At 43.4% G+C, this 27,429-nt stretch overlaps 5 protein-coding genes across 5 annotated transcripts; 2 read left to right on the top strand and 3 right to left on the bottom strand.

The window, feature by feature from the left end:
* Positions 1-124: 124 nt before the first annotated feature.
* LOC6647977 (probable Rho GTPase-activating protein CG5521) lies at positions 125-9,273 on the bottom strand. Its single transcript, XM_023178582.2, has 6 exons — positions 9,048-9,273; positions 7,722-7,832; positions 6,413-6,584; positions 1,236-6,350; positions 991-1,175; positions 125-922 (listed from the first exon to the last, which is right to left on the bottom strand). The coding sequence occupies exons 1-6, from the start codon at positions 9,151-9,153 to the stop codon at positions 657-659; spliced, it is 5,955 nt and encodes a 1,984-aa protein (XP_023034350.1). The 5' UTR covers positions 9,154-9,273; the 3' UTR covers positions 125-656.
* A 748-nt stretch (positions 9,274-10,021) lies between these two features.
* LOC6647978 (coatomer subunit gamma) lies at positions 10,022-13,634 on the top strand. The gene is made up of 6 exons (XM_002069766.4): positions 10,022-10,162; positions 10,423-11,078; positions 11,149-12,619; positions 12,685-12,870; positions 12,931-13,083; positions 13,175-13,634. The coding sequence occupies exons 1-6, from the start codon at positions 10,123-10,125 to the stop codon at positions 13,303-13,305; spliced, it is 2,637 nt and encodes an 878-aa protein (XP_002069802.1). The 5' UTR covers positions 10,022-10,122; the 3' UTR covers positions 13,306-13,634.
* A 242-nt stretch (positions 13,635-13,876) lies between these two features.
* On the bottom strand, positions 13,877-18,698 carry LOC6647979 (protein pygopus). The gene is made up of 3 exons (XM_002069767.4): positions 18,140-18,698; positions 15,482-18,075; positions 13,877-15,416 (listed from the first exon to the last, which is right to left on the bottom strand). The coding sequence occupies exons 2-3, from the start codon at positions 17,779-17,781 to the stop codon at positions 15,296-15,298; spliced, it is 2,421 nt and encodes an 806-aa protein (XP_002069803.1). The 5' UTR covers positions 17,782-18,075; positions 18,140-18,698; the 3' UTR covers positions 13,877-15,295.
* A 113-nt stretch (positions 18,699-18,811) lies between these two features.
* Positions 18,812-26,275, top strand: LOC6648135. The gene is made up of 15 exons (XM_002069768.3): positions 18,812-19,026; positions 19,081-19,418; positions 19,473-19,817; positions 19,882-20,081; positions 20,207-20,418; positions 20,481-20,735; positions 20,797-21,254; positions 21,325-22,583; positions 22,642-23,030; positions 23,106-23,617; positions 23,671-24,040; positions 24,112-24,361; positions 24,439-25,267; positions 25,328-25,961; positions 26,017-26,275. The coding sequence occupies exons 1-15, from the start codon at positions 18,931-18,933 to the stop codon at positions 26,125-26,127; spliced, it is 6,258 nt and encodes a 2,085-aa protein (XP_002069804.1). The 5' UTR covers positions 18,812-18,930; the 3' UTR covers positions 26,128-26,275.
* LOC6648136 (tricarboxylate transport protein, mitochondrial) lies at positions 26,215-27,320 on the bottom strand. The gene is made up of 3 exons (XM_002069769.3): positions 27,027-27,320; positions 26,756-26,970; positions 26,215-26,697 (listed from the first exon to the last, which is right to left on the bottom strand). Exons 1-3 carry the CDS (start codon positions 27,275-27,277, stop codon positions 26,273-26,275), a joined length of 891 nt encoding a protein of 296 aa, XP_002069805.1. The 5' UTR covers positions 27,278-27,320; the 3' UTR covers positions 26,215-26,272.
* Between the last annotated feature and the right edge of the window lie 109 nt (positions 27,321-27,429).

Below are 27,429 nucleotides of genomic sequence, written 5' to 3'. Positions count from 1 at the left end.
GTCATTAGTGCAACAAACAAAGCGAACACAAATAATTCATTGGAAATTAATATAATAGATAATTTAATAATAGTAAAAAAAGGGTTAATAAACACGATTGAGAGCATTTGTTGAAATAATTTCAATTCATTTTGAGTGGACGTAACATGGAATTGCATTCGAAATCAATATGTAAAAGAAATTCATTCAAAATTATCAACAACTAAATAAAATTCGGAGTTGTGTAACAAATCGTAGCGAGTCGTTACACTATATGTTATAGGCATGTATGCAAGTATTAATTATTATAGACTTAACCACACACACACACGCACGGATTGGGTGTGTGTGTGTGTGTTGCATTTGGAAATGGGCGTAAGAGAGTGTTTTGTGGTGGCGAAAATAAATATGTAAAAGGTTAATACAAAGATTGGTTAAACTTAATTTAAGTAGGAATAAAAATAAAATAACAAATAAATTAATAAATGTATGTTCTGTATGTGTAGGAGGAAACGTGTTTCGCAATACTTTTCATTTGCAATAGAACTCTCTGCTCTCTGGAGGGTGGGGTGGGGGAATAATTTCGGGGAGGAATGAGTACTAGATTTGTGTATTAGTGCAATATGGTGGAAAGATGGTAGAGAAAGGCAAAACTAATTTGAAAATGCCAAATATTATTATTTAAGTCGTCGCTGTGGCAATGTTGGACTCTCTGGCGGTGTGTCTCCGCTGCCAGTGCTGCTGCCGGCTCCAACGACAATATGTTGCAGCGAATGCTTTTTGGTGACGTTCTTGAATGGGGCACCCAATTTACGGGGACCGCGTGGTGACGCGGACGCCACACTATTGGCAGCGGCTGCTTCCATGGCCGCTGTAGAGCCTGCTGAGGCAGATGGGACAATGCCCAGCATGGGAGCCGCATCAATGGACGCCTGAACCCAGCCTGAAATTACGACAATATTGAATTCATTAATTGTAAGTTTTGTAGTTTTTGAGGGAATTCTCTTTTACCCTTAACGGAGGCACGATTGTGATCAAGCAAAGCGGAGGCAAGGGGAGCTGGATTTGATTCCCTCAATGTGCCCATTGTGGACAAAGGCATCGGATTATATATGCGACTTGCGAAATCCTCAAATGTTGTGCTCTCCTTATAACGCGACGAGACACTGTCCAACGACCGATTACGCTCCTCGTAGCTATGGAAATTAATTTGATTAAAGTAAAGTCTAAAGGTTCTAAGCTAATCTAGTACTTACAATTGCTGGTAGAGGGGTAAGGCAGATCGTTTGGTGCGACTGGCATTGATTGCTGTGGCCCGTATCAAAGTGGCCAGACAGGCTCCACTGACAACACTCTCATTCGCTAGGGGACCAAACCAGGGCACCTCCGGCTTGCGATTCACAGTTACACGGAAGAGACCATTTCTCAGCGGATAGACCACAATGAGAACATCACAGAACTCTGTGGGTAGAATATCGCGTCTGTAGTCCCGATGATGTTCGCTCCACACTATATGCACCTCATCGTTGCCCAAATGACGCGTTTTCAGGAGCATCGCCTCCGAGGAATCGGAGGGCATACGTGTGGCCACATGATAGATTACCTCCAGGAAGGGTGTGGCATAGTAGGGGGCTGTTGCCCCACATCCCTGACGTGGCAAGCCGCCCAGAAAACCATTGTGCGTTTCCAAATCGATTTCCCAACCGAGGGCCGAGACGAACATTTCATAAGTGCTGCTACCGCTGGTATTCTTCAATATGCTCCCCTTGTCCTCTTGCCCGGCGGCCACATAAATCACGGCCATTTTGTGAGTCTCGCGGCACTTCTGCAAATCAACATTCCGCAGTTCACGCATCAGTTTCTCGCTTCGTTGTAGTAAATGAGTGCGCGATCGTCGCTCCCAACCGGCTAGACCTAAGTGGGCAAAGAGCAAGCGACAATACTGGAACGGCATTTCCGTTCGATTGGGCAGGGAATCGTATGTGGTCGAATGCACGGATCGTTGATCCGCCTGTTGTTGTTGTTGCAACGAAGAGCTGGAGCTGGCATGCCTTAAAACTGGCTGCGGAGCTTGTGCCGAATGTGTTACAAATTCTTGTTCCAGTACTCGCTGATTGAGAATAACAGAGATTGCCTGTGCCTCCTGGTTACTGCTGATAGGACTGCTGCTGGGCGCATTCAATTGCGTTACTGTGGGCGGCACACACTCGGGACTTGTGTGTCCAATGTAAGCCAACATGTCGTCCAACTGGTCCAAGTCGGGAGCCATGTCCTTGGCCAATGGCAGGACACCAGCAGGCCGATGACGCAGCGTATGCCTCGGCGCCTGGACTTCCAGTCCGACAATCGAGGAAACCATCGAATCCAATGGTTGTGCTTGGGTGTTAGTTGCAATCTTTGAAAACCTTCGCAGGGGCATCTCGTCCGGCTTTGAGTTACGCGGCTCCGAATAGAGAATGGACGCGTCCCAGCAGGCTTTTCCATTCAAGTCCCGCATAAGTACCCGCACTTGCTTCTCAGCGGTAACTAATCCAGCAGTTATTCCTCCGCCCGGCAACTTCAGTGTGGGCAATTCAATGAAACTGGCAACGAGGCCAGAGTTAAGCATAAAAAGTTGCATATTTGCAGCGTGGACTACAGATGGCAGTTCCACAGAGTCGCGCCGATTGTCTGCCAATTGATTGCCGCCCGTCCCACTGGGCAGATCATCCTGCTCCTCAACCATTGAACTGAGTCGCGATGCTCCAATGCCCATGGGAAAGTGTCCCAGGTGAGTGATTAGCTTCATTGTTACCGCCTTGGCGCACAATTTAATGGCTGTTATGCACACCTGAATCGTCTCGGATGTCTGATAGTTGGCCCCTGGCAATTGTCCATCCCCCTGCAGATCGTCGTTCACAATTTGCATGTCAAAATCTTCATCGGCCGTTAGTTTGACACGCTCGTGGCGCGGGGCACCAGATGCCACCTGGAGGAGAACCCGCAAAACTTGAAGAATCAGAGTATCACCCTGTTCATTGAGCGGGGCCAGCATCAGAGCCGAGGGAATAGCCATACAGAACTCGCCGAGACCAAGCATCAGTGATGTGAGCACAACCTTATCCGAATCCCTGGGTTTGGTAACATTCTGTATTTCCAGTGCCTTGCATAGTGCCGTAATAATAAGCTGAGGAACTCGCTCGATGGCCGCCAATTGGGGTCCACGTTCCGCACACAATTTAAGCGAATCGACAGCCACCATGGCAATGGTGTGATGCTTAAACTGGAGTGCGTGAAGCAAAACTTGTAGGACTTCCTTTATGCGAGGATTGAAATTGGCCGCTGATTCCTTTGGGTGCACATTCTTTGGATGGGGGACAGCTTGTTGAAATCCACCTGATGCGGCGCGAGCTGCACTGGATGACGCAACCGGGGAGAGACGCAGGAGCAACCACTGGCCCAACTGGCAGAGAGCAATACATCGAGCTTTGGCGGAGGGTTCACGCCGAGCACAGCGCAGCATAATGTTTAAGATATGATCCTGCAGATCAGGACACTCCATCAGTTCGAATTGTTGCGGCGTCGGCTGGAGAACGGGACGTGTCAACAGCGACGAGGGATAGCAGAGCAGTGAACCTAAGAGAGCGGCCACCTCAGCTCTGGGCGTAACATTGCGTTGCACTTCCAAAGAGGTAAGCAATATGGCGCTTGCGTGTACCAGATCCAGCAGAAGTAGAGTGTGCCCAGGCAAAAGCAAACTCAATAGTCGCGGCCCCTCTAGATGCTTCAGTATCGCATAGATTAGATCGCGATCTTCGCCAGTAAGAAGCTGATGCAAGGCATGATAAAACAATGGCAGCTGCTGCATGCCGACGGCTCCATGGATGGCCAGGGAACAAAGCAATTGGAGGGCCCACAGCTTGCCTTTCTTAAAGGATCGATCCAAGCTGAGAGAGCCATAGCACCAGGGTGCCACAATGCCAATAGGCGGCACTAGAGTGGGCGGCGGTGGAGTACTTTGATTGTCCGTAGATATGCCCTGATTCTGTTTAATCTTTATCAAGTTCTGAGTCATCTCCAGAAGATGCATGAAAACCTGGGCATGCAAATCAGCTTTGGGAATGCGATTCACATCGCCCAAGGCTCCAAGCATGCGCTTCCACATAATAGATGTGGAGTCGGGATGCCATCCCTCTGCTGATCCCCCGAGAATGATGCAACGGCGTCCTGAAATGCTTCCTGATCCACTATTGCTGCCGTAGCTACCGGAGTTTCCATCTTCCAGACTGGCATCAATCTGCAATTGGGCATCCTTAATGGATCCTCCTTCAATCCCACTACTAGCCGTGGGGGATGGGCTTCTTGAGCCAGGTCCGCTCTCATTATCCGCCTCCCCCCGATAACTATCGGTATCATCCACATCGGTCTTTTTCGATGGGATAGCCGCCAGAGAGTCCAAAGAGATGGCTCGCCTCAAATCCTGTGCATTATTAGGTGGTGTCTGCTCTTCGTGTTGATGTAAAGCCTTCGGTTTGGGCGTGGCAGCCCGTCGGCGACGAATACGCGAATTCCTGGCCGCCGAGGCTAAGCTACCCTCGCTATAGCTTCGGCTAAGCATGGGAGTCAATGGTACAGGACGTGAGCCCTGTCCTGGGATGGCATTACCACCATGGGATTGTGAATGCTGGTGATTGGGGCGGGTATGGTGTGTAATGGCCGACGGAGGCTGGGAGCCCGTGTTCTCATCTGACCGACTGCTGTTAAACTCGGGCAACGATTCCCGCTGACGACTCTGACTTACAGCCGACGAAGCGGCACTTCCAGTGGCTGTGCTACCCGATCCTTGCCACACACTGCCTATGCGCCGACGTTTCTCGGCCCGGCTTTCGGCCACCCGATCCAGAGGCAGGTCCAACAAACTTATCCCATAGGTGTATCGGGAAAAAACTCGCGTTAAAGTTTGAATTGTTTTGTTCCATTCAACAATTAGCTCCTCCCGATGTGTCAGTGACTGAAGAACTGTGAGAAATTTCTCCCAAAGTATCACGTTGACAGGCACCTTGGTGTGCGCACGAATCCATGTAACAATCAGCGTCTGGAAAATAGCTGATCCCAATATTCCACCAAGAGTTGCACTCTTGGAGATGTTACCACCGCCGCCTTGCGGTGGATGTGGATGGGGATAGGGATTCTGATGGAGCACGACTGAGGTGACCTGTAGCAAAACCAGCAGCAATTGCTCCCATGTTCGCGAATCCATTTCCGTGTTCATAACCATAGTGCGATAAACGTTGAGAACCTTCTTGCAAATCTCTGTCTGCTCTTCCAATGGCGTGGAACGATAGTTACGCGAACGGGTGGGGAAACAGATATTCAGATTGGCCGTATTCACCAGGAAGACATTCGCTGCATTGGTGACAAAGACTTGCAGAACATTTTGCCTGCCAGCACGCACCATTAGTTGATCCTTTGAACTGGTCATGGCTCCGATATAGGAGGGAGTTCGCAGGCGCTGACTCCGTGGCGTTCCGCCGGCCGTTGAAATGGGCGGTGGATCATCATTGGGCTCCAGCAAGAATGGAGGTGGCGTATCACCAGTCATCCAATCCCGATAGACAGCGATGGCCGTGCGAATAGCCTCAATTTGAGCTTTGGATGTGAAGTTCAGTAGGAAAGCCTGACGATAGACTTCGTGAACGAAATTAATGTTCTCGCGGCTTACATAAAAGACATCGCGCACGATTAGGCCCTGCTGATAGCCCTGCAGACGAACATGATCCACGTCCTCGATGTGAAGGGCACAGTCCAGACGGTGACTGAGCAAACGCTCGTGAGTGAATCGCGAGACCCAATTAATCAGGACCACGACACAGGAGGCCATTACTTCCTCCTTTTTGTTGATTGATCGCATGACAGGCATTTCTAATCGGGGATTATATATCGAGCAGCTGGCATCGAAATTCGGCGAGAAGACGGGCAAAAACACATCCATGAAACGCTGCAGAAGAAACGCAAATGCCCGATGATCTTTCTGGGCACGGTTGTCACGCCACCGAAGACAAGCCGCCGTCTGGACCATGCTATTGAGGAGCACCTCCAGACCGTCCCTCGGATCTGGCGGTGCTGACTTCTCGCTGGAAGACGGTGGAAGCAACGCTACTACTTCAGAACTTTGTACAGGATGCGAAAAGGCATTGTCATGGAATACAGAAGCCATTCCTCCATCTGCCTTCATATTGGGATGTGTGAGAAAGTCCGACGCGCTAAATTCGGTATCAGGCCCCGCGATCCCCTTCTGGGGTACAATAAGCCCGGGAATTAGATCCGCATACATGGCATGCACATAGCCAGGGGCATTCTCGCCCAGTGTCTGATACCATAGTAGAAAGTATCTGCAATTAATTACCATAATTAGAATATTGTTTGGATTTACAATAAGCAATTTACTCCTTACCTGACACCCTCGCGTCGCAGTTTTGGAGAATTTCCCAAATGTAAAAGTTTGGCCATAATGCGACTCAGCGAATGGCATTGCCATCGACGCGCCAACAGCTCCGGCAGCAGGCACAGAATCTTCTCGAGCAGCCATAATGAACCATCCAGTTCCTCGCGATGCGCCTTATGCACTAAAAGAAGTGGAATGATTAATATAGACAAAGATGGTAAGACGAAGATGCAACCAATTCATGGAATAGTCATGCCAATGGCTAATACACAAGAAGTAGAGCTTCAAAGGAACAGACAAATGAAATGCTTTTCTAATATAAATATGCTCACTAAAAGGGTTATATATTGTATATATTTATGTATATAGAGGAATATGCATTATGAATTTATATGGGAGGGAAAATAAAACAAACATTATGATTTAAACCAAAATCGAATGGGCGGATGCAAATTTTCATTTTTAGGATATCCCATTGACTTACCAATGTGAAACGGAAGTTCTGCCGGTTAAAGGATTTACAACAATAAATTATATATACATTTATATATATAGAGAGAGAGAGAAAGTGAGAAAGAGAGAGAAAATTGGATAAAAAATAGAACAGAAATCTTAATTTAGAATTTCTTTGATCTTAGCGTTGTCGATTTTATATCCATATTTAAATTAAATAAATATAAACTAGAATGGGAGTAGGAACGAAAAATAAAGCACAATCAAAAGATTAACAAAGACCCAAAAAAAAAAGAAGTAAAAAATGAAGTAGCTATAGGAAGCAACCATTCTGTAGAAATGCCACCTTGACTTGCTATCTTAATTGGCCCGAAAAAGATACGAGCAAAATTAACCACACACATTTAAATGGGTCAAAATTTTAAACAAGTATTTCTAAGACAATCAGTAGTTCTGAATACCCTTTATAAATATTTAAAAACCTACCATTTTGTAACTATGCAAGATCGTTTTCAAGCTCTAGATTATCAACTACAAAGCCCTAATTAAAATATTTATACTTTTAATTTATAAATTAAACATTAATTACAGTATTTTTCAATCGGTATGATTAAATTATATTTGATAATTCGTAGTAAAGACTTATTTTTTAGCTTCTAATTCAATGAAATATAAAACGATTGAGATTTCTAGGCTACTTCTTAGATGTAAAACTCTTAAAGGGTTTATTAATACTATAAATATTTTAACAAAAAAAATGTCTAAACGAATTAAGTTACGCTCTAATAGCTTCTTCCATGTTAAAATATATGTTGATACTTTCAATAATGGAACATAGAGATGCGGATATATGTAGTTTAATTACCTTTTTGTTTCAGATTGGCCTCGGCCTGAATAAAGGTATCGTAGAGTATGAAGTACACATGACTGTAATTTGTCTCGAACAGCGATTTAGACTCTTCGAAATCCACATTATCTGCAAGAAGAATGTAATGAAGTAAACGAATTGTTGATATATAGGGCATGTTGAATATATGTATGTACGTATAGAGTAGGAAGATAAAATAATAGCCTAGCTTAAGTGTCTATGATAAGACCTCCATCGAGGGGCCACAACAGGTGACGCAAAAGCCTGTTTACTGATAACAAGCGAATCCCCTATTGGCAATCTGAATTTCCATATGGAATTTCGGTAAACCGCCCGTGACGAATGCGCAAAAGTAACCACAAAAAAATATCTACTAATATTAATATTGTTTAAATACAAAAGGTTGGTGAATCACAGAGAGCTAGTTGGGGATTGAGTTGGGGTGGAGGGCATTGCCGGCTTTGCAGTCATCAGCACGAAAAACAGCGCAAAACAGAAGAAAGCTAAACAAAGAGTGAAAAGCAATGGGTGAGAAAAAGCAGAGACCTTTAGAAACCGGTTTCTCCAATAGAAGGCCAGGCAAGGCAACAACACGAAGATGTCTGCCGAGGCCTGATATACTGATACTGATGATGATGATCATGATGACAACAACAAACGGGAACTCATCACTAACTTGGAAGCCCCAATGGTAGAAGAATGTCTAATGCGTGCAATTTGCCAACAATGGGTGGCTGCCACATGGAGCACCACTACCAACACGACTGCAGCAATGAGCACCTGTTGTTGTTGTTGTTGTTGTTATTGTTGGTTGTGTTGTTTGGAAAATTATTTCGTTCAATGACACAAAAAGAAAGTTAAAAGTACTAAGCCATGGCAACTGTGGGGGTTGGTGGGAGTAATACGCATTTGTGGGCATTGTTCATGTTGCCGTTGGTTATAGGAATTCATAATCTGCATACAGGTGCATAAAGTCAATGAATAAAACTCCCACAAGAAAGGGTATCCAAAGACCAGAGTGAACGGGTCGAGAATATTGCTTAAACATAATGTTTGTTGCCGCCCAACAGGAAATGGCAGCCACAATGGTTGGGCCTAATGCAGAGAGTTCTCTATCAGTGTGGATCGAGTAAAATTGAGCGAAAAAAAAAAATTAAAACTAAAATGGTCCGAACGACGCCCACCTGCGTTCGAATGATTCGAACCAGTTTGCCTTTCTTTGATTTCATTTAATTATTATTATTATTCAGACCATAAATTATGACAATATTTAACATTGAAAACACCAACGCAATGGTGGGCCTGATGATCGGATCACCTTACCTAATATCATGCGCAGGTGGCGCAGGCGGGAGGCTGAATCCTTTTTACAGTCTTGCAGCTTCAGAGTCGATTTCTTCACGTCCGCATGGGATTTCTTTGTAAACATTTTGTTGGTGTTGCTGTTGTTTTTGCACCTTGTGTTCTCTATTGCTCAACACATAAAATCGCGCACTTACACACACAGTCATACATATGTACCTAAACACACACACATACACAATTAGACTTTCTTTTTGATATTTATTTTATGTGCGTTCTGTTTTTTTTTTCTTTTTATTCTCCTCACTTCTGCTGTCCAGCGGAGCACCCGTCCGCCCGGTGACGTGGGTGCTTCTGTTCGCTGTGCACTGCTAACCTTTGCAAACAATTGGTATTACCAATTCATCTTTCATCATAACAAATACACCACTTCCATTTTATTATTAATGCACGAACAAAAATTCAGCAGCGAATAACACCCCCGCTCACCATGAGAACAAAAACAACAATGAAAACAACAACATATCGATGACAATATGTTATCGGTGGGGCCAGTGATACCAATTAAGCCATTAGCCACAAATACATCAATTTGAATATTTTAACATTCGTTTTAATTATTTACTTTTTCATTCCCTTTTCTGCACCTGAAGGCACAAACTTTGATAAATAAAATGCATTTTAAAAAAAAGGAAGCAATTTTTGTAAAACCTGCCTACTGGCTATTCAAAGCAATACTTAATAAAATGCTAATATAATCATTTTAAATAATGATATCATTATCTTATTTAATAAAGGTATTTTCAATTTCCTTTGTTTTGTTCCTTTAAATACGCATATTAGTTTAAAATCGAAACTTGATTGGCATTATAACTGTTTTAGCAATTTTTGCTTCAGAGATTAGGGCAGCACTGGGGGGACCATCTGTTTTAGTGTGACCAATAAACATGATAACGGTGGCCACAGATTTTAGTATGACCAAAAGATTATTTCAATACCAGATTATCGAGTGTGGTAGTGACGTGTAAAAGCGCAGCTGAAAAACCATTTATTTTATTTATTTAATTCAAGTTTTATAAAGAAAGTTCCAACTGCAATGGGTTCGTTTCGCCGCGAAAAGGAGGAGGAGGAGGATGGTAAGTGATGGGGCAGTCCCTGTAGTAGCCGGGATTTGGGAGTAGCCGATGGGGTAATGAAGTAGCGAGCAGCTAGTTGCAAGATAAGAATGGATAAGTGATGTGCTCCGCTGGCATGCACACATACTGACACGACCCAAAACACACAGACACGCACACAACACACACTTAAAACAAGCTCAATTTGTCATTTTAATCGTGATTAAGGGAATAACAAACTATGTTTTATTTCTCACAATCCTCGATCAAACGACGTGCAGGTCCATCAAATGCCTATCAGAATCTTGAAAAGACTTCGGTGCTGCAAGAGACACGAACGTTCAACGAAACGCCGGTGAATGCCCGCAAGTGCATCCACATTCTGACCAAAATCTTATACCTGATTAATCAGGGCGAGCAGCTGGTGGCCCGTGAGGCAACCGACTGCTTCTTTGCTATGACAAAGCTTTTTCAGTCAAAGGATGTAGTGTTGCGTCGCATGGTCTACTTGGGTATAAAGGAGCTAAGCTCCATTGCCGAGGATGTCATCATTGTTACTAGTTCACTGACCAAGGACATGACCGGCAAGGAAGATCTGTATCGTGCCGCTGCCATTCGCGCTCTGTGCAGCATTACAGATCATACAATGTTGCAGGCCGTCGAACGTTACATGAAGCAGTGCATCGTGGACAAAAATGCTGCCGTGTCGTGTGCCGCACTGGTCAGTTCTCTGCGCCTAGCCAGCACAGCCGGCGATGTGGTGAAACGTTGGGCAAACGAGGCCCAAGAGGCCATGAACAGTGACAACATTATGGTGCAATATCATGCCCTTGGCTTACTCTATCACATTCGCAAATCGGATCGCCTGGCAGTTTCTAAGTTAGTCAACAAGCTCACACGCGGTTCTCTAAAGAGTCCCTATGCAGCCTGTATGCTGGTAGGTCTTTATAAAAAATAAACCGTGTGCAAGGCAAATTTAATAACTAACTATACTTTCTGTCCTGCAGATTCGGATCGCCTGCAAACTGGTCGAGGAGGAGGACATACCATCCGAGGAGTTATCCGACTCACCGCTATTCACCTTCATTGAAAGTTGTTTGCGTCACAAGAGCGAGATGGTCATCTATGAAGCGGCGCACGCCATTGTCAATCTAAAGAATACTAATCCTCGCATGCTCTCTCCAGCCTTCTCCATTTTGCAATTGTTCTGCAGTTCGCCCAAGGCAACTCTTCGATTCGCCGCTGTACGTACCCTTAACAAGGTGGCCATGACGCATCCGGCTGCTGTGACCACTTGCAATCTCGATCTTGAGGGCCTTATCACAGACTCCAATCGATCTGTGGCCACTCTTGCAATTACCACGCTGCTAAAGACGGGGGCAGAGTCCTCTGTAGAGCGCCTAATGAAGCAAATCTCCACATTTGTGGCGGAAATCTCTGACGAATTCAAAGTGGTGGTGGTTCAAGCCATCTCTGCCTTATGTACCAAGTATCCTCGTAAGCATACTGTATTGATGAACTTCCTTAGCAGTATGCTACGCGAGGAGGGCGGTCTAGAGTACAAGACATCGATTGTAGACACAATTATCACCATTATTGAGGAAAACGCAGATGCCAAGGAATCGGGCCTATCGCATTTGTGCGAATTCATTGAGGATTGCGAACACGTTTCTCTGGCAGTGCGCATCCTACACTTGCTGGGCAAGGAGGGACCATTTGCCGCCACTCCTTCCAAGTATATACGCTTCATTTACAATCGTGTAATCCTCGAGAGCCCAATTGTTAGAGCCGCTGCTGTCACAGCACTCGCTCAGTTTGGAGCCTCCTGTCCGGCTCTCCAGGGTAACATTTTGGTCCTGTTGGGCCGCTGTCAAATGGATCCCGATGATGAAGTGCGCGACCGTGCCACTTATTATCTCAACATTCTTAATTCAGAGAAACCGGAGATCTATAAAGACTATATTATTGAACGCGAGAACTGTTCGCTAGCATTGCTTGAAAAGGCTCTGGTTGAGCATCTAAATGGCCAGCTGGACTCCCGCTTTGATATCTCCACAATACCCAAGGCAGCCATTGTCAAGGCCGAGATTAGCAATGATGTCATGCTGGTGACCAACAGCGCTCCACGACCACCCAAAATTACTCGCGAGGAAGAGAGCGCTGCAAGATTGGCTCAGTTGCCGGGCATCCAGGTCTTTGGTCCCATACATCGTAGCACAGCTTCTATTCAGCTAACCGAAAGCGAGACCGAGTACACAGTTCAGTGCATCAAACATATCTTTGCCCAGCACGTGGTCTTCCAATTCGATTGTCTCAACACTCTATCTGACCAATTTCTGGAGAATGTCCGAGTGGAATTAACACTACCCGAAGGCTATAGTGCGCACGGCATTATACCTTGTCCCAAATTGCCGTACAATGAGCTGCAGACCACCTATGCCATTGTGGAGTTCCCACCCGATGCTGGCAGCTCCTTAGGTAAAACCTTACTACAAACAAATCGAAATTCACTGTATTTAAGAGAAATCTATGTTTAATTCCAGCCACATTTGGGGCCACTTTGCGGTTTGTGGTCAAGGACTGCGACCCTAACACAGGCGAACCCGATTCAGAAGAAGGCTACGATGATGAGTATATGCTGGAAGATCTGGAAATCACAGTGGCCGATCAGGTGCAGAAAACGAAAAAGAATAACTTTCAAGTGGCATGGGATGCAGCTGATAGCGAGGGTAAGCATCTGTTTAAATTATAGATTAAAATTTTAATTCTATTTAAATTCTTCTTGCCAGAGTGGCTTCAAGCCGAAGATACCTTTGTGCTTTCCGCTGTCACCACTTTACAGGATGCCGTCAATAGCATAATTAAAATATTGGGTCTAGGTCCCGCAAATCTGTCGGAAAAAGTTCCGGAAGGCACACATATACACACATTACTTTGCTCAGGTATATATATCGGTTTACTTACATTATAAATGCTTCCAAAACAACGACGGACAAATAAATTATAATTTTTCAAATCATTTGTTTCTTACAGGCTCATTTAGAGGCGGCATTGAGGTCCTTGTACGTGCCAAATTAGCACTCTCCGAGGGCGTCACATTGAATCTAACTGTGCGAAGCACAGATCAAGATGTAGCAGAGGTTATAACGGCGGCCATTGGATAAGACAGCGAGCCATGCAGAAATCTTGTTGGTTTTCTGCGTGCAATTAACAAAATATAACATAAATGAACGGAAATTTAAAAGAGGATCGTATCCACTATAAGATCGAAAAGTTAAAATTACAATAATAGAAACAAAAGGAAACCCTAATTATTCGAACCTAAAGTGGCTGCTGGCCCCAGCGCTTTGCGTTAATTTGTTTTCTAACATTCACACAATTGATTCAACAGCCAACACATAACATTCAATTATCTATTTGTTATTGCCCCCGTATTTAGCCTGTGCGTTTAGTTTTAAGTCTAAATATATAAATACATGTATATGCAAAGTGATTTTTCGCAAATTCGTTTTTGATTAAATCAATAAAAATGGGAAAACTCCAAGGAGTTAATATTGTGGTATCACCAAATGGACAAATGGAATGAGGATGTAGCAACACATCCCTTGAAATTATGATCATCTTTAAAGGTGAGAAAATTGAGTTAATGGTTGTAACCAAGTTGTGATCGAAACGATTACAGTTGAAATGAAATCAAAGTTTGTCTTAAAATATCTGTTAATAAAACAAATAAAATGAAACTCAGTAAATTTACTTTTACTTAAAATGATCAGCATTTGTTTACATTCCGAGATGTATGTATGTATATATATAAACTTCATTGACCTTTATTTAATATTATAGTTTTATTTAATTATAAATAACTTAAAGTTTCAATATATTCTAGTAATTTTGTTTTCCTATTTTTACAATTTTGTTTTCTTGATGTTTGTTTTTTCTCTCTCTCATTCTCTCTCCGAATTCCCAATTACTTCCAACTCGCTGAGCTTGCGTATTGTTCTCTTATCTTTAATTACAAAAAATTTCCCTCTTTGCTCAATGTAATTTCGAATTTCTTGTGCCTTTCTTTTATGCTTTTTGTTCGATATTGATATATTATCCCACATCGTTTTAGTATATCGTAAAATGTTTTTTTGTGTTTTGTGTTTTTTTTTTCATCTGCTTTGCTAACATACTCTATATTTCTCATTCGCACACACATTTTAAATTCAATCAAGATTAAAAATTTGTATTATTCAAGATCCATCCACACGCAGAAAAGATAAAAATATACATATATATATATGGTGTATATATAAATCAATCAATCAATTGAACGCATGCACACAATGATAATTTCATGAAGTTACAAGGTTTTTACAATACATCAATATATATATGTATATATAGAGACATTGTCGCAAGGTGTGTCTGAATATGTTATTTAGATATTTTGTATATTTTTCATATTTGTATTTGTGTGTTTATCTGACATGATTGTGGAGCATTTATTATTCAAACAAAAAAATGTCCGAATTTGGTTTTACTTTAATGCTGTTTGATAATTTCATGAAAATTTTGGTTTATAATACAAATTAAGATTTTGTCTCTGTGTGTTTGTGTGTGGGTGTGTGTGTGTGTATTAAAGTTATGTTTTCTTCTCTTTTTTTTATTTAAATCTAATTTCTAAGTTTTACATTTCCGTTGCCATATCCGAATTCCGATTCCAACATTCTTTTTTTGTTTATATATGTGTTTAATCTATTTTACAATTAACATATTTCGTTAGGGTTTACATTAGCATTTTCATAATGCATTTTGCTTTCAAGCATTCACGTAATAGTACCGGTCCGGAGCCAAAGGTCACAACACTTCTCCGGCACATCGGTTGGTTCTTTCTTATAGTGCATTCGTTGAGTTTGGGTGGGCGTGGAGTGGCTGGGCGGGTTAGGTAAATAGGTAGAGATAGTAAGAGTGTGGGAGGGAGGGTCATGGGGATTCTTGACTATTGAGCGACTTAATTGCTAAATTATGATATAGTTAATGCTTGGATATTTATACAGTGAGTGAGTGGTGCTAGCTGCTGTTTGATTGCCCTTATCATATGCGTCTCCTTTTCCGTCTACGAGTGTAAGTTGAGCTTTGTCATAGGTGTTCTTTTCCTCAGCATTAGCCTTAGCATTTGAACTTGACCATGGGTATATGTTTGGAATTCACGCACTTGTCACAGCACCACTCCGCAAACACCTCCTTGTTGAGCATTTGGAAGGCCGCCTCCGATAGGCCTACACAGGATCTGAGAGATGAAAAGTGAATGTTTAGTTTTATTCGGCCACAAGATTTTCTTATCCTATTACTCACCTATGAAAGAAGAAATTACAACCAGATTCACAGAAGACGGCCTCGTCGTTGTCGTTAACCTCTTTGTGGCACATACCACACGGATATATAGGCGGTGCATTCGGATTTTGGGGATTAAAGACCATCGGCTGACCCGGTGGATACATTTTACCGCCACTCATTGTCATCGGCTTGGGCCCTACGCCCATTGGCCCTACGCCACCCATTGGACCGCTCATTGGGCCCATATTCCCCATAGGACCACCGGGACCCATTGGTCCTCCTCCTCCCCCGCCGCCGCCACTAAACATATTCGGGCCGCCGGGACCACCCATTGGATTGTGATGGTGATGATGTGGATGATGGGGATGTCCATGAGGCGGCATATGAGGATGCGGGGGGCCATTCATACCGCCTGGACCTGGACCCGGTCCGGGCACGCCTCCCATGTGTCCGTGACCCATATGCGGTCCTGCACCACCCATCATGTGCGGATTGGGTCCGCCGCCCATGTGTGGCATGCCGCCGGGTCCATGCATGCCTCCTGGACCCATCATATGTGGTGGCATTCCACCCGGATGATGATGCGGGTGATTCATTAGCTGCGGGTGATGTGGTGGACCTAAATGAGACGGCTGCTGTGGCGGCAGCATTTGATTCATTCCCATTCCGGGTCCAGGGCCGTGGCCAGGCGGTAAGCCACTCATGTGCTGCTGCTGTTGCTGCTGCTGCATAGGAACATTAGGGTTCATCTGCTGACCCATCATGGGACCATTGTTATTATTGGGTCCATTGGGCCCGGCAATTGGCGATTGCAGAGGACTGGGTCCCGTATTGGGCATGCCTGGACTGGGACCGGCACTGTTCAGTGAATGGTGCGGTGACATGGCGGGCGGCGCTGGCGAGGATGTAGGCACTGACGTTGACATCGATGTGGCTGTCGCCGACGACGATGATGTAGGCGGGACTGTGATAGCTGATGCGGCCGTCGAGGACGACGATGATGAGGACGTGGACGCAGACGATGATGAAGGACCGTTTGACTGCATTGACGTGGGCATACCTAGACGGACACCGGCCGGGGATAAATGAGGATTTTGATTGTTGTTGCCATTATTGTTGCTGTTGTTGTTGGGAGTATTGCTAATTCCTGGACCGCCTCCACCCCCGCCAGAGTTGTTGTTGCTATTCGCGGGAGAAATGCCTCCAGGCCCGACTAGATTGCCTGGCCCAGGACCTGGTCCCGGACCTGGCCCACCAGGCATATGATTGCCATGACTCGCAGGACCATTGCCAAGAGGACTGTGCAAAGGAGGAGGACCCATTTGTCCATTATTCATGGGTGGCTGCGGAGGTTGTTGCTGTTGTTGTTGCTGCTGCTGTTGCTGTGGTCCAGCTCCGGGCGGTGGGCCTAATGGGCTACCTATGGGATGATTACCCATTGGAGAGCCCATCGGTAATGAATTCATCGGTGAATTCTGACCAGGACCACCGCCAGCTGCTCCTCCCATCGGTGAACCCTGCATAGCTCGGGGGTTGGGTCCGTTGGGACCACCACCCATTGGCGATAATCCTCCCATGCCCATGTGATGTGGTGATATGCTTGGTCCGCCCATATTTCCCATTGGACTCATTCCACCCATGCCAGCCATCCCTCCCATTGGACTACCCATGGGAACAGGACCGCCAGGACCGGGCCGACCATGATTCATATGCGGCGGCAAACCAACACCTGGTCCCGGTCCCATCGAATGCGGATGCATTGGACTCATGCCGCGCATGGGCGGTCCACCCATATGATGTGGTCCATGTGGATGTCCCATCGGACCGCCTGGATGATGTGGATGCATGTGAGGATGCATGTGCATGCGATCCTCCCAATGTGGATGTGGGTGGCCACCTCCAAAGTGGCCCGGACCTCCTGGACCGCCTGCTGCACCCATCTGGTTCATAGCCGCCATAGCAGCCGCTGCCGAGCTAGACATAGCCGATATCTGAGGGCTGTCATCAAAAGGATTGGAGGCGACTATCGTGTCCCCAAACCCGCCCATTGGTGGTGGCGGTAGGAGATCTTGCGGCGTTGGTGGAGCCGATTGCTGCTGCTGTTGTTGCATGGAATTGGCGGCAGCGGCCGCAGCTGCAGCCGCCGCTGCTGCAGCAGCCGCAGCCGAGTTAGCCGCATTTGAGGTTTTTCGCCTCTTTTTCGGATTACTCGGCGCCGAGATGATATCCGATGGAGGCGGCGGCTTGAAGTCAGGCGGACATAGTCCGCCTGCTGGACCCGGCAATCGATACGGCGCCATACCGAGATTGTGGGTCATATTGGAGGTGTTTTTTTTCCGAATGGTGGCAGCTTTTTTTCAACGTCGGAGAAGGAAAATTTATTTAAGCGGCGTCGTTGATCTCACAATGGAGACCACAACGCGGTTGAAAAAGTGTTTTTGATTGAGCACTAAAACAAAGACCGTGTCTGATCTCTGCGCTGGGTTGGATTTAACAATTGCACTTGGATATGAATATTTGAAATGAAGATGCAGATGCTGAGACTGTTTTACTTCGTTTCGGAATGTCCAATCAAGGGAGACAGCAACTGGAATCGGCGGGAGCTAATGAACCTGCAAATTTAAATGAAATTAAAATATTTATCTGCTCTTAGTAAAGGTGGCCCATAACATTTACCAATTCATCATTTTCTTCACTAAAAAGTGCACAATTTCGAGGAAAACACAATTTGCAATTTGCAGCTGGCAACTCTACGCGCGCATGTCGTCAGCGTTGTTGGCAGCGTCGTCGTGCGTGTCGTGTTGTTGTTGCTATTGAAGCGCGCACCTGCAGCGGCAGCAAAACAACAATGTAAAAAGTAAACTAAACTAAAGTTTTTATTTGCTGATTGCTACTGATATTTATCTAGATGAATTATGCAGTTCCATTGCATTTGAACTTCACTTCAAGTCTCTTGTTGTTGTCTATTCACACACGCACACACACACACTTTGCTCCGTTCCGCTCTTCTTCTTGCCAGGCGATTTAATGTTCTTTTTGCAAGCGCAAGCAACGCAGCGGCAGCGATTTGCTGCGTTACGATTAACACTTCACTATTCTCGCATAAGATTTCATTATTGCTTTACAAAAAAAATAACCACCTTTAGCATTTATTTTTTACAGTTTCTTTCGGTTTTTATAGTTTTGCAGTTCTCTTCTTCTCCGTTTCTTTCTCGCTTTTTTTTATTGTTGATCGTCTATCGGCGATTAACTATCGCATATAATCGATAAGTAATCGCATATCGTGGAGTAAATATCGATAACCTTGTTTGGTTATCGCATATCGTCGATAGATTGCAACTTACCTGGTTTTTAAAGCTAGTTGGCATCACCGGACGAATTTTGGACGCTTGCATTTCTTTTAGATTTGGCGGTGGCTTTTTAAAATATTTCTATACTACATTTTTAATATAAAGAAGGAGAGCAGTATGTGGCACAATTTTGAAGCTTCGCCTATGGAGGATGAGACCATATCTAATATGTTCTCGTCCCGTGGAATTTTTCGTATAACCAGCGAGGATCAGGTAACCCAGTCTTTTATCCCGTTTAATTTATTTTACATATGACCCTTTGTTCAGGTCGAGAAGTATCCCGTTATTCAGGGATCAGTACAAAGCGGCAAAATGGCGATATCTATAGACAAAAGTCTGCTGCTATTAGAAGATGAGCTGGTGGCCAAGTGTAGTTTCCTAAGCTTTGATGCCCAGATCGAAGTAATTGAAGTTTCTACAAACGGAAACCTGATCGTGTGCGGCCTGAGCGATGGGACAGTTCATGGTGTATACATAAAGGGTGCCCTCTTGTTCAGTGTTTCCATTAAAATGGAAGATGTAGGTCTCTCGGGCAGCACATTCACCAACATCCATAAGATGAATCAGCGGATCTACTTTACCTGTCGTAATGGCAGCGTATATCGGTATGATCCCCTAAAAGGGCCAGTTTTCTTAATCTTAATAATTTTGTTTTGTAGTTTAAGTGAAATTGATGAAGCCTCATTGGAGTCTGTAGCTAGTATTGTATTAAATGAAAATGAGAGCACAGTCGGGGACAAGACAATTCTGGATGACGTTACACTAGAGCGGACTTCCAAAGACCGCTCTCTTGGGAATATAGACAACGCTATTTTGTTAAGAAAAATTTGTGCCCATAGTTATGCCAAAAACAATCAACTGGAACCCTGCGACGATTATGATCTTTTCTTAGCTGCTGCCCAGAAGTCGTTGATTTGGAGGACATCTACAAACGATGCGACCCGTATAGTTCTGCCAACTCACCTAGCCGACATTAAATACATTTACAATTTGGATTACTACGTGTAGGTCAAGGCAATCAATTTAATTAATTAAGATTTGACTATAAACGTATTCAACCATTTTTAGGATTGGTCTAACCCACTCTGGTCATTTGGTAGAGATTTGTCCATTCACACGCACCGTTGATGCGTATCAATTAGCTCCAAAAGAAGAATTTCTTATTGAAGATCTGCTAGTTATGGAAACTAGTGAGGAAAACATAGAGTTGTTAATACTAACTAAAATTAAGGATGAAGCTCGACTTATTAAACTCGTGGAATACCCATGTAAGGAATTATTACTATCCTGGATCATTTTCCCTGTTTCTAATTTTAAGTCCAAGAGTTATTTCCAAATTGGAAAAAAGTTCTTTTCTTCTAAGTATGGCTAAATCGCACAACTCATGTTCTAGCTTTTAAATGCAAAACCGAGGTGGAAGTACCCAAGCATGCATGGCTAATCCGCCAGCCTAAAAGTGCCGTGAATCTTTATTATATGGCAGCCAAGCAAGACATGAAAAGTGCTTCCTTCCCATCAGAAGTTGAGATGATGATCGTATCGGAAACCGATCCCAGTGATCGATTGAAAAAACTTATTGCCAAGGGACGCCTCGAAGAGGCTGAGGTAAATAGATTTCTCCGGAGTCAATACACAATATTTAATATTCGATTGAATTTTTTTTTCAGGATTTCGGCAAGCAATTTGAACTGTGCCTACAACCTATTTATGAGGCCAAAGCCAAGCATATTTTAGTGGAACTTTGCAATAGCAACATCAATTTGGATACCAAAAAGCTAGAGCAAACATTTCAGAAATTGCTTCAATTATTAGAACTAATTGAAAGCAAGGCATTCATCAAAAGCAATCGAATGATCAACTTAAGTTCACGGCCCATTCTTGAACGGTATTTAAAAGAAATCCGAAAGCGGCTCAACTTTGAGGTGAGTTGGGTTTTGACGAGACGTTTTAACGACACATTTATGTGGAATTCCCTATAACCAGGAAGATGAGAAACATGTTCTGGAGATTGACGAGCAATTGTATCGCCTGAAAACCTTGGCCATTACCGATCCCTATGAGTGCAATAACGACTGGCAGAAGTTTGTCTATGATAATAATTTGATAAAAACAGTCAAGTCCATGTTTAACACCGACATGCCAACTGCTTGCATTATCTGGCGTCGTCATGCAAGCAGCATTTTACCAAATGTCAACGAGGATGAGCTTAAGACTTTGCTGGGTTTCATTCCAAGCAATACGAAACCATTCGATATGGTGCAATGGCTGAGCCAATTCACACCGTTGGTGAGCAAGACTCATCCCGGCATTATGCCCTTTATAGCCGACTGGGGTATTGAGATGACCCGTAAATTGCAGTTTTCTCCTCATTGGCCAGATATTGGTTTGGAATTTTCCACAAAGATTTTGAAAACTTTTGAGGAAATTACGTTTTCTTACTCGTAAGTGTTGATCCCCCCCCAAATGATTGTCTACTAGTTAATAAATTTCCCTTAACCTGGATTTTAACAGCGATGTGCGCCGGCAGCATGAACGGAATATAAATAAACTGCGACTCCTTGTTAACGCTCTAAATGATTTAACAATATTAAAGTCCAATTACAACATGTCCTTAACGTTGGACAATTACATGCAGCATACAATTGATGCGACAGCGCTTAGCATATTGCAACATGTGAAATTGGATCAGTTGCAACAGCTAGTAACAGATTTCTTGTACCCGATATACCAGGAGAAGGGTAAGGAGCCCGTGGAAGTGATTCAACAGTATGTTGCCCAATTAGTGGCCAGTCGTCAGTCATCCAGCTCTTGGCTAGAGCGTGCCATTGCCTGTGTTAGGCATATTCACAATGAGGATAGCCGATTGGAGTGCGCCCTTTCTATTCTGCAAAACGCAGAAGTGCCCTGGCCAGAGTGTTTAACGCCGTTAATAAAATTACGAAACTCTTCACATCCACTAGCTATAAAGATCAATGCAGAATACGAGATTCAAGTGATTAAAATCATGAAGATCAAATACGGTTGGACAGAAGACAGTTCGGCCGATATGAATCTGGATTTATTTTCAATGCGAATTGTTAAAATGAATTTACCCGAAATGATGCATGACATACGCACATTGACAAAGGCAGCTCCCGAAATTTCGGTAAGCGCTAATTTCAATTGCTGCTACCAAATGGCCAGACGCGGTCAGATTGAGCAAGCCCATGAGTTTTACAAATCCCTCAAGACTACGAAATCCGATGTGGTCGCAATATTGGCCAATATGTTGGAGAGCTGTTCATCACTCGAGTTGTCCAATGAGACAAAGGCCACAGAGCATTTGAACCAACTGGAATTTTTCAAACTATTGCTACCCCATGTGGAGGCCACATATAAGCAGCGATATTTACTAATATACCAACGTTTTCATCTCAAACAACAATTTCAAATTGAAGTAAACGCCATCAGTGAGCTTATCCCACTGCGTAGACGGCGGGAGTTGTTAGAGGAGGGTGTGGAGCGAATAATGGGGCGTGCCCAGGCCACTTTAAATGTGTTCACATTTATTGCTAGTGAAATGAGAGATCTCTGCAAATTGCTAAATTTGTCTACAGTCTTTGGTATAGAACAAATATGCCGACGAATGAATTGCCTGCCCTTAAGCTGTGCTCTGGCCTATCATGTAGTCCAATTTGTCGACTGCAACCCAGAAAACAGCCGAGACTTTATCAATCTAGCCATGGAGTTGCTTGCCCAGCAAATTAGCATAGCCAAAGGAAACACTCAGGGTAAGATTTATAATAATTTGCAACGGCTGCTTAACATAATATATGTTTTGCTTCCTAGACTCACCGTCTGCCCTGCATTGTGTTAAAGATAGCGACCCCCTAACTTTTCCCCTCGCCTACGAGTTGCTGACATCTAGCCTAAAGTACGAAAAGAGTCGCCAACGCGATCTCTGTGAGATAATTAAATATGTACGCGTTGCCTTTATTAACTATCCGTTAAATGTCATCGATAAGCATTATCAGGGCACAGTCCAAGAGAAAAACATTAACGAAGAAATTGTACGATCACTGGATGGAGCGAGCATCGCCCTAGGTGAAACTACTCTAAATTTTACCAATGCATCTTTCGCATCCCTCGATGTGAAGCCGCAATCATCAAAGGGTCGCAACTCGGTGTCAATGTTTGATGAAGTTGATGTTCAGCCAGGACAACAGGCCTTAAAGAAGGTATACATTTTTTTAATAATTAATTGATTAAAACCTTTTGAACAATTCTGTTTATACACTTATGTTTTTCGATAGAAGGACATCAAGGATCGTCTTCCCGTGGTCAAGTTCTTGTCACGCACTCTCCTACTCATGATGATTGAAATAGAACCGGAAAATTGTCTTCTATTGGAATTACGAAACATGCTAGACGAAAATCTAAAACTTGATCTTGATGGTGCTCGAACCGATTTCTTTGAGTCTTTGGAGCAGCTAACGAGGGAAAAAGAGCACAGTGTGTGGTATCCGATGGCACAGCATCTTTTGGACTATCAGAAGACAACCGGGCGCAGCAAAAAGAGAATTATCAATGAAGGATTCGTGACGGTGCAATTGAGACGACTCATCCGCAATGCGATTAGTAGCAAGGATGTGAATTTCATAGAGCTATTTAAAATGTTGTTGGCCGATAGTCATTCAATGGCTCTGATGGTGAAACTTTCTACCGATATCAAAACAGATCAGCAGAAAATGAACTACCTCACTTTGTCTGCTATGTACAATGAGTATATCGGAGAAACGGATGAAGTGGAGAAAATACGTGCCAAGTGAGTATAACATTGATTGGAAATCGAAATAATCTAAACATATTTTTTGCCAGACGCCTGAAGCTGTATTATTATTTGGAATTCTGCAAGCAAGATCCCTCTATTAAGGGCAAATTCAATGCAGATACGGATAATATTGAGCAATTGCTGAAGGAGTTCCATAACAAACAGCTGGATGTGCAACTCCTAGAGCGTATGAGTCGCGATTTCGGCTTCGACTACCAGAAGATACTGATTGCTCAAATAATGAGCATACTAAGCGCCCAGGAACTGCGCTTTGAGATAAAACGCGATACATTTGGCGACGAAGAGCTGGTCATGTTGAGTAACACGGACGAAATGAGGGAGATGTGCCAACCGTATATTAATGAAATAAAGAATATAGATCTATTTACGACCAGACTAAAACAGTTCATCGAAGAGGTTGGTCGTGTATAACTATAGATGCGTGAGATTTACATGATTTGCTTTTTACATGCTTTTTTTTTTCTTAGATTAACATCTACTTTTATGAATTGTACCTGTGTGTCATTAATATGCTGATCTATTTTAATGCCGCACCCAAAGAGATGGAAATTTGGACAAATATTTTGCATTTTCTGCGCCACAAAATGATCACTCGACGTCGTAATCGTCCTAGTCAACTGGAAATAGAGATGTCTCAAAACTCCGTTTTACCGAAAATTGCACAATATCGTCTGCCATTCAAACCGATTGTGGAGAAACCTCTCAAGGATATTTTAGGTGGGATCCACCAGAAACATTAAATCAATTCTCCATCCTTCTAATGTCTTTTCCGTTTATTGCCTTGTTTATTGCAGACTATGATATAAATGTGGATAACTGTCAGAGCTGGTTTCCATTAATTCAAATGTGTACGGCACTGAAAGGGTCCAAGGATAGTCCCCAAAATTGCGACTATTTTTGTATGTCAGCAGTTAAGAATTCAATGGACGAGCTGAAATGCAAAAGTAATTCGGACGCATGGAGTCTGCGTCCTACGAACAATGCTTTTCTGCAAGCAGTCTTGCGTCTGGCAAAGAACATGAATAGTCACAATAAAGCATTTCTTATGCTGTACTATGTATCCAACTATGTTCGCAGTGGAGCCGATCAGGTGGAAGCCGCCTACGAGTGCTGGAAATTCGCCAAGAAGCACGCTTTGCAGCTAAATGACCCAATGGTCAAGGAAAAAGTGATCAAGATTAGATCTAAATATCCAAAACAAAAGACAATGTTGTTGCTTCACACTTATGGTTTGACCGATGAGAAGCTGTTGCAGCTTGTCTCAGATCCCAGAGAGCTCATCTCCAGTCTCTATCATAACGACCTGATTATAAAGTCTGGCACGATTGATATTAACGCTCTGGTCAAGGAGATTGCCGATTTGCATGAATTGGATCTGGATGCCATACAATTTAGTTTGTTGCAGAAATGGCTATCGGTCACCATGGAACAAACAGATGTCACCGTCCATGAGGAAACTCTTGTGGAGGATCCCTTCGGCACACCGAATGATGGAATCGATGCTGTTAATGGACTCACTGTCAACATTACCAGTGAGAATGTGATCAGAGCTGTCTATGTACTTAGCAGTTGGCCAAAGTCGGACGCCGTTAAATTTCTTATTGGTTTCATATTTAAAGGCGGGTAAGTTGATGAACGAATTTCTAATATCTCTTTTTATTTATCATTATTTTTGGCTGACAGATCAGTGAATACCTCGACTCAACTCCAGATGTACGAGTGTTTTTTGAAGCTTAATGATGGCAGTAATATCTTTGCCGACATAATAACCCAGAAACAATTTATCACCATAAAATGTGTTGATGATCTTAAAGCTCTTGGCTACAACTGCAACATTGATAAGTTTAAAGACGATCAGTGTAACAAAATTGACATTTTGAAAATGATTTGGCAGCGTAATGCCCAGAATCCTCTCTCCTTGGTAGTGATGGCCAACATTTGTCTTGGCTTTGACATTCATTTGCCTAAAATCTGGAATGGCATACTCAAACGCATGGTGATCTTTCACATGATCCAGGAGTTGAATGCATTACTTGATGAGTTAAGCTGTAAGGCACAGTTGCTTCATCTGGATGGCCTAGCTGTGGCCTGGGACTATGTGCTATGTCATCCACTTAAAAATGCCAGTCATACGCATTCCTTTGAGCAAGATGAACAGTTGCACAAGGTCCTCTTGCGCTTACAGGGCTGTCCAGTTGTCCATGCTTTGAATTTGCAACAGTTCGCTCAACACTGTAAACTGATTCAGCGACCGCATATGGCAGCCGCATTACTCGCCTTCTGCCAGAGTTCCCAACAGCGTGAGGACATCAAGAAGGTAAGTACAACAAAGCAAAGATTTTAACTGATCCTAAGAGTCTGTTTTATTGCAGCTCATATTATCACGGCCAATGGATAATTTACGTGAGCAAATTCTAGATCTAGAAGATGCTGGCATACTGCCTGTCATTCTTGATTTTGCCCTTAAAGAATTGAATCTATAAGAGACACAATCCCTTACTGTGTTTATAATAAGGTAAGGGGTCTCTAAGTTCAATATATGTACATTATACTCAATAAACAGGTTTAAGTTAATTATTTACAATAAAATATATTTATCTTAAAATCAAGATGGAAATCTTGAGTAAATTACGAAGTATTTATTTTGTTTTCCTTCCAAACAGTGTTAATAATCTCCATAATAGTGTCATAGATCATAAATGTAAGGGCCACGTCCCCACAGACGCGAGCCAAACGTGGTAATGTGCCCTTGTAAAATGCCATTGGACCCTCCGAGTGTAGAGTCTGTAGAAAGCAGTCGGCTGAGTTTTTATACTTATGCGCTCCCATGCCTTGCATACGGGTTTTCACCACATCGACGGGATTGTTGAAAAACACAGATATAGCTCCAGCAATGGCACCAAAAATACCGACTCCCAATTTCGGCACTGACTTATTGGGATCATTTCCAGTGTACATATCCTTTAGAGCGAAAAGCACACAGAATCTGATGGCCTGATTGGTACCCTGCTTGACCATGGTGGGTAGTAAACCCTTGTAGATACCGCCAATTCCTAAGAATTTTTATAACTCCAAATTTGTGCATTTCAAATGATTAAATGCTGACGTTACCTTCTGCCTTGACAATTTCTGTTACACCATGAAATAAACCCCTATATTTTGGATTTGGACTTCGATTGTCATTAATGAGCTTCACTTTGATCGTTTCCATTGGGGTAACAACCAGCACAGCTTCTGTCAGGCCGGCCAAGAAGCCAGCCATAAATCGTTGATTGTTGATTTTGTAGCCTTGGAAAGTGTGGCTAAAATACTCAAACGATCCAAACCTAAGAAATGTGGGATCGATGATTGCTGGCAAGACAATGGATGATGCCAAATATACCTAGCGGCACTCTTGGGTATGCTGCCCAACAGTAACACACTCAAACCCCTATATAGACCGAAAACGCCATTCGTATTCACAGTCTTTCTTATGCAATCTAATGTTCCTTTGAATTTCCGACCATCGCCCTTCTCATCTAATTGCAATTGCGTTTTCACAAACTCTGTGGGATAGGTCGCCATAATCTCTAGGCCTCCCGTAATACCGCCAGCCACGACCCCTTTCAGACCCTTTGATCCATCGGGTGCCATTTATGTATATTTCTTTAAAATTATGTATTTGTGTGTGCTAACTCGTATTTGTGTAGTTAATATATTTTATAAGATCTATTAAAATCAAAAAATGATGGAAAAATCGTGTACATACAAAACTTTAAAAGTGTTAATTGAAATTTGGAGGCTCG

This window comes from Drosophila willistoni, chromosome 3R (assembly GCF_018902025.1).
Source record: "Drosophila willistoni isolate 14030-0811.24 chromosome 3R, UCI_dwil_1.1, whole genome shotgun sequence".
In the NCBI taxonomy this organism is placed as follows: domain Eukaryota; kingdom Metazoa; phylum Arthropoda; class Insecta; order Diptera; family Drosophilidae; genus Drosophila; species Drosophila willistoni.
Note: the sequence above shows the minus strand (reverse complement) of the source record. Positions and strands in the feature narration are given on the sequence as shown.